The 7,434-nt window shown below is 36.7% G+C and overlaps 1 protein-coding gene across 1 annotated transcript; it reads left to right on the top strand.

Annotated features, from left to right (window-relative positions):
* The first annotated feature begins 1,399 nt into the window (after window positions 1-1,399).
* LOC107620785 (uncharacterized) lies at window positions 1,400-4,618 on the top strand. The gene is made up of 6 exons (XM_088492319.1): window positions 1,400-1,560; window positions 2,987-3,121; window positions 3,191-3,415; window positions 3,495-3,743; window positions 4,194-4,282; window positions 4,489-4,618. Exons 1-6 carry the CDS (start codon window positions 1,531-1,533, stop codon window positions 4,616-4,618), a joined length of 858 nt encoding a protein of 285 aa, XP_088348445.1. The 5' UTR covers window positions 1,400-1,530.
* Window positions 4,619-7,434: the final 2,816 nt, after the last annotated feature.

Genomic DNA, 7,434 nt, shown 5'->3' with positions numbered 1-7,434 from the left:
CGTTATTAGTTATTAAATAAAGGAGGTATATGTGTCATGATCACATCTACTACTTGTATAATTGCCGTGGCTCATTAAGCCAGGTGTCGCCCTCACGTTATTTTGAAATAAAATAATGAAGAAGTAGATTGTTAAAGGTAAAGGTTATTCTATTCTCTCTGTTTCTGCGTTGCTCCTTCTCTCTCCCTTCTAAGTTTCTCACTATCTGTCTTTCCTCCTTCCTTCATCGTGTCAGTGTATCAATCTCTCTATGGATCTCCTTCTTCCCAGTAAAAGCCAGTAGAACCGGCTGCTTCAAACCCTAAACCCTGCCCCCTTTTCCATTTTCACTCTCAGGCACAGAACACATCGAAAGCCAAAACCCAACCCACAAAATTCTAGGGTTTGTGTTTGCGGTTCCATAATGTCTCAGAACGGGAAGCTCATCCCCAATCTCGACCAGCACAGCACCAAGCTCCTCAACCTCACTGATCTTCAGCGCATCGATCCCTTCGTCGAGGAAATCCTCATCACCGCTGCACACGTCACCTTCTACGAGTTCAACATCGACCTCTCCCAATGGGTTCGTTCCTTTATAATCTCCTTCATTTCATCTATTCCATTCTCTATCTCTCTCTATCTAACGCTTTCTCTCTCTTCTTTCTACAATTACTGTTTGCAGAGCCGTAATGACGTCGAGGGATCCCTCTTCGTTGTCAAAAGGTCTACTTTTTGTTCCTTTTCCTTCATCATATCGCAACAATTCATGAATTCCATGATCCGATTGCTTTTTATTTGATTTTCTCTGATTTAAACAAACCAAATGAACCAAATTCAGTTTTCATTCCATTCATATTTGATGTGCACACAGAAATAAAAAGCATAGCTTGGATCTACTAAGTCATCAAGAACAGATGAAAAGATTCGGACATCACCTTAAACTATTGTTCAATGATAAGAAACCATCACAATCTCAGACAAAACAACTCTGCAGAGGTTTCTGTCAGGTAAACACTGATAAAATTTGTTCATTCTTAATGGTTTCAATATTATATATGTTATTGGATTTTTGTTTCAGGGGACTAAGGTTGTTTCTCCAAACCAAGATGATTTTGCTATGATTTCACCAAGAATTAAACTCAGAGATGGGAGGCACCTGGCTTATCTTGAGAGAGGGGTTTCTAAGGATGTGGCAAAGTACAAGATCATCATTGTCCATGGTTTTGGAAGCTCCAAAGAGATGAACTTTCTCGCACCCCAAGTACAATTACTCATTCCCTTTCAACTTAAACAGAATAGTAGTACTATACAATTAAGATATTCATATGCTGAATAAGGTTACTCAACGTGTATATATACATATATACAGGAACTAATAAATGAACTAGGTATATATCTGCTGCAATATGACCAAGCTGGGTATGGAGAAAGTGATCCAAATCCCAAACGCTCGCTCAAAAGTGAAGCACTTGACATTCAAGAACTTGCTGATCAGTTAGAGTTAGGGCCACAGTTCTATGTCATTGGAGTCTCAATGGGTTCATATGCTACATGGAGTTGCCTTCAGTACTTACCCCACAGGTACAGAATTACAACCTTCCATATGGATATATAGATTGCAAGACAAAATAGTCTATTAGGATTTGTTTGATAAGAGGGAAATTGATAAGAGATTAATTGAGTATCCAGCTGGATTTTGATCTGAGATTGCATCGCAGTTAGGGAAATAGAAATGAGTTCAGAACGTCTACAAGAAAAATAAGTTAAATAATTTTTCTTATTGCTTATATTTTTCTTCGAATTTGTGTGCTCAGGTGAGAGAGTTAAGCATAGAATTCGCTCGAGTTGGCGGAGTGGAGATTCCAAACAACAAGAGAATTGAGTTCTCGCTACAGTACATCCATGGAATCGGAAGGAGCAGAGCTCGCAAGATTCTCTGCGATATAAGCATGGACAACAAGGTCACTAAGGATCTCAGCGAAGAGGATCTCATCACTCTTAGAGATGAAGTCTCCAAATACGTTTAATTTAATTAAGAAGAAAGTTTAATTTATTGATGTGTTTATTGATTTTCTCAGAGGAGGTTTAATACGCTGAATATAAGGAGATTGAAGGAGATTCAATGTTACAGAGGATAGGTAGATAGGTACGTTTGCTGAAGAAGGCAAACGAAATATCAGTGCTATGCGATGCCGAAGTCGCACTCATCATCTTCTCTACCAAAGGCAAGCTCTTCGAATATTCCAGCGATCCCTGGTTCGTACCTCTTCATTCTCCCTCTCTCTGACCCAATATCACCTTTACTTAATTTCACTGCTCATAACTATACATAATATGAATCTTGATTAATTAGTGAAATTTTAATTTCTGTGTGGAAATTACTTAATTCAGAACGCCACCGATTATGTATTTTCATCTGTTTCACATTAAGAGTACTGTCCACATGCAGTAGTCGGAGTATATATGCTTTTACATTTCCTATTTCCTCTTATATATATGCTTTCTGTGTGTAACAAACTCTGCTTTATGCTTAATTAAATTTGATTAGCTTTCATATTCCTAATTAAGATAGTATTTTGTTGAACTAGATTGGGGTTGGGTGCTTATTAGAGAAGCTAATACGGCTAATAATTTGAATTTCCTCATATAGAGCTGAAGCTTGCCGGACTTATTTTTCTTCTTGCTTATATTTATATAAATTATATTTAATTTGTTCTTTTTTTTTGTGGTTTAGTAATGTTTTTTTTTTTGAGATAATACATATTTTAGAACGAGTGAAATGAGAAGAACTGGTTGATTGTAGAAAGAGAAAAAACTTTTTTAGCTTTTTTTGAAGTTAAAGATTGGTTTCTGATATATATTTAGTGGTTCTAATATTTTATATGCTAAAGTTTTTGCTTCTTTTATGGGTTGTTATGTTAATATAATACATTGGAATGAGGAGTTGTGTTGAGACAATTTTGCTTCTTTTGGTTTTAATTTCTATTTATCTCTTACTTCTATTTAGCAGCAGAGAAAGAAGAAGAACAACTCGAGCATGGCACAAACGCTAGCGATGCCTATAGCTCCCTCTCTCGCCCTAATCTCAAACCCTAGACCTCTTTCCAGAGCCGTCTATTTCCCTGTTCTCAACCCTCCCAAGGTAACATAAAACAAACTCTACCTTACATTTCTGAAATTTGTTTGTTTACTTTCGAATTTATGTGCTCAGGTGAGAGAGTTAAGCATAGAGTGCGCTCAAGTTGGCGGAGTGGAGATTCCGAACAACAAGAGAATTGAGTTCTCGCTACAGTACATCCATGGAATTGGAAGGAGCAGAGCTCGCAAGATTCTCTGCGATATAAGCATGGACAACAAGGTCACTAAGGATCTCAGCGAAGAGGATCTCATCACTCTTAGAGATGAAGTCTCCAAATACGTCATTGAAGGTGATTTGGTTAGTTTCCTTTCGCTTAAACCATTCAATTAATTAAGAAGAAAGTTTAATTTATTGATGTGTTTATTGATTTTCTCAGAGGAGGTTTAATGCGCTGAATATAAGGAGATTGAATTATGACAATGTTAAGTTGTATGTGATTATGACAATGTTATTCTCCACTTATGTTGATATGTGGATGCCAATTAACTTTTTTTATAATGTGATTTCTTCGTGGATAAAGATGTATAAGAGAGCGATTGAGGAGGTTGTTGGTTTCGGTTCTCAAATTGCAAAACAGTTTTACTTAACATGGAAATGTGGTCAGAAAATTTTCAAGAAAGTTAAGGTAAAAATTTTTCCCTTTGACCTCTTTGTGTATAAACTGTGATAAATTGTGATCTCTTTGTGTATGGAGTTTATATTTCATTTCCAAATAATCCATTCAGTTTGTTGGATGTCTGAACTTCTTTGATTAATATTTTTGGATGAAATTTACTTTTATTGTCACATTGGACCTGTAAAATGTGTATTTTTAACATGGTCTCTGACAGATAAAATTTGTAACTTTAATAAAAAAAAAACCAGATATTTATTTCTTTCAGTGATGATACTAAATCATTTTTTAATCTTTGGATTACTGATCCCATATTCCTTAATTTTGACTCTTATATTTCTCAATCTTAAAAGATATAATTTATGCACCTGAATGATAAAGTTATTTTGTTTTAAAATGTGGAAAAACCTATAAAATTCGATATGGTTCAATTTCAACTGTTGGCTTCCTCATTTACTTCAGATTGGAGCTATTTATCTCTTATATTTCTCATTTTTCCACCATTTGGTTCGCACTGGAACTCTTAACTTTTACTTTTTAACTCTTAAATGGTTAATTTTTATGCATTTATATTTAAAAAACTTCTGTACTAAAACGTAGAAAATTCTATAAAAATCAATCCAATGCACTTTGTTTCTATTGAATCTGTAATCACCAAATATCTAACCTGTTCTGGTGAGCGAACATTTGGAATTAAAGAACTTCTGTTGTGTTTGGCCCACTTTTCCAATCCCTCATCCGAGGTCTACCATTTCAGTCGCGAACTCGCCATAATGGTTTCCGCCGTGGCCTCTGCAATGCCTCTGGACACTGTTCTGAGGGGTCATTGGCGGCAAAAAATAGTAACATTTGCCTTTAGGGCTTCCGTCGCCACCCTCTCGCTTTGACTGGACCAGATTCCGATTCCGTTGGGCATATATCGGCATTTTTAGTCATTAAAGAAATTGCTTCTTCCTCTTCATAGATGTTGTCGGTGTCACTGCAGCCATTTATGGAATCCATCCACAATGTTCTTAGAGAGATATCGCAGAGCAGCATTGACAGAATAGCCAGATTTGAAGAGAAACCCGAACTAAAGGGAGGAAAATGGAGTTGAAGGGCTAGGGTTGCAGAGTGAGAAAAACATCGAGAGAGAAGGAGAGTGTGTGTGTCTCAAGCAAAAGCAAGGGATGATTGATAAATCCCATTTGTAGGGTTTTTCTTGTGTTGAATCTAGAGGGTTTTATCATCTTTTCCCACATTTATTCAATGAAATAGCATGGTTTTGTAAATTCTCCTTTAATTGTGCTTAAGAGTGAAAACATGCTTTTTAGGCCCTTAATTGTTTAATCTTAATTCACCTTGATTCTATTAGATGCTTTGATATGTTTGTTAAGTGATTTCAGATTTAGGAGGCAAAGATTGGATCAAGGGAATGAAGGAAAAGCATGTAAAAATGGAGAACTCATGAAGAAATGAAGGAATCGCAAAAGCTGTCAAGCCGACCTCTTCGCACTTAAACAACCATAACTTGAGCTACAAAAATTCAAATGATGCGGTTCTAGTTGTGTTGGAAAGCTAACATCTGGGGCTTCGAAACGATATAATATTTGCCATTATTGCTACACGTATGGTGACCGTACGCGCACTGTATGTGCACGCATTGTTGCTTCCATATGACCCACTTAAAGCAATACGTGGCCAGCGAATTCTAAAGCCTTGTGGGCCCAATCCAACTCATTTCTGATGCTATTTAAGCCAAGGATTGAAGGGAAATCAACATACTTTAGATACTTTCACACTTTAGTTTAGTTTAGTTTAATTTTTGGAGGGAAAGTTAGTTTTAGAGAGAGAAGCTCTCACTTCTCTCTAGGATTAGAATTAGAATTAGGTTTAGATCTAGATCTACTTCTTCTTCTTCTCTCTTAAGTTTCCTTTTCCTTCCTTAATTGTTCTCTTGTAGTTGTAGAATTCTTCTTCTCTTGTAATTCATTTGTATTGTTAGTTGTAGTTTATGAACTTTCTTTTGTAGATCTACATTTCTTCTTCAATGCAATTGGTAAGTTCTTTGTTGTTTCATAATTGTATTCCTTTTTCTATTGTTGATCTCTTGCTATTCTAGTTAGATCTCTCTTTAATTCTTGCAATTCATGTTGTTTACTTTTATTGCCTTCTATATGTTTGATGAAATGCTTCTTCTAGTTGTTAGTTAGATTTTGTTCCTTTAATTCTTGCAATTAATAATGTTTACCTTTAATGTCTTCTATGTGTTTGTTGAAATGCCTCTTCTAGATATGAGTTAGATTTTGTACCTCTTGGCTTTGGTGGAGTAATTAGTGACGCTTGAGTTATCTAATTCCTTTGTTGATTGATAATTAGAAGTTGCTAATTGATTTGGATACCACTAAAGCTAGTCTTTCCCTTGGGAGTTGGCTAGGACTTGTGGAATCAAGTTGATTCATCCACTTGACTTTCCTCCATGATTAGAGGTTAACTAAGTGGTAGCAATGAACAATTTATGATCACAATTGAGGAGGATAACTAGGATAGGACTTCTAGTTCTCATACCTTGTCAAGAGCCGTTGATCGGTGTGAACCCGAAGTCAATTCACCGACTCTGGGGGTAAAAAAATCATGATCGGGCTAGCGGGCTTAACATAAATCGGTTACACACTAAAGGAAGGATAGATTGACGACTGCACATCACTGAAGATATTGTCAGATCTCACATCAAGGTGACAGGATTCAAACCTATGGCCCTCTGTACCCAAAACAGATGCGCTGACCAGACTGCGCCAAACGGAGGCGTGAATGCAAGATGCCAGCGGAATGATCGGCCAGGCCAGCAAACCATCGCGGATTCGATCGCAGGCGTCTATGCTGTAGCAACTAGAAAACAAGGATTATCTAGGTTTCTACATGCGGTAGCTCCTTCCCTATCTGCGGGTCATCCAAGCCATCCATCATTCGCTCAATCTCACAAATGGAAAGTCTAGCCTACGGAATTTCCTCTAGGTGCTAAAGGAGAATCTTCATTTAGTTAGTTTATTTTCATTGCCATTTACATTTCATATGTCTTATCCCATAAACCCCAAACAATACCTCATAACCAATAACAAGAACACTTTATTGCAATTCCTAGGGAGAACGACCCGAGGTTCAATACTTCGGTTTATAAATTTAGGGGTTTGTACTTGTGACAAACAAATTTTTGTATGAAAGGACTAATGTTGGTTTAGAAACTATATTACAACGAGACTTATTGTGAATTCTAAACCGTCAAAAGTCCAGTCATCAAAAATGGCGCCGTTGCCGGGAAGTTGCAATGGTGTTGTGTTATTGGTTATTGTATATATGTGAATATTGTGAATAGCTTTATTTTTTTGGATTGTTTATTAGTTTTTGTTAGTTTTCGGACTCTATTAGTTATGTTTTTATTTGTCACTATGAATTCTCGTCCTTGTGGTTTTGGATATGGTTATGACTATATTGTAGGTGATGGAAACTTGAATGATGACTCACATTATGGGAGAAATGAATTTTTGAGAAGGGAGCCACATCCGTATGAGCACTCACCATGGCAACCTCCTCATTCAAGCTACTATGATGGTAATCCCTCCTATAATGCATATCATTCCAATGGATATGATGGTTCTTATCATGAATATTCCACTCAACCACCAACGTTCCATGCACCATACCCTCAATATAGTCCTCAAACACC

The sequence above is a fragment of the Arachis ipaensis genome, chromosome B10 (assembly GCF_059453495.1).
Source record: "Arachis ipaensis isolate K30076 ecotype BB chromosome B10, ASM5945349v1, whole genome shotgun sequence".
Classification (NCBI taxonomy): Eukaryota; Viridiplantae; Streptophyta; class Magnoliopsida; order Fabales; family Fabaceae; genus Arachis; species Arachis ipaensis.
Note: the sequence above shows the minus strand (reverse complement) of the source record. Positions and strands in the feature narration are given on the sequence as shown.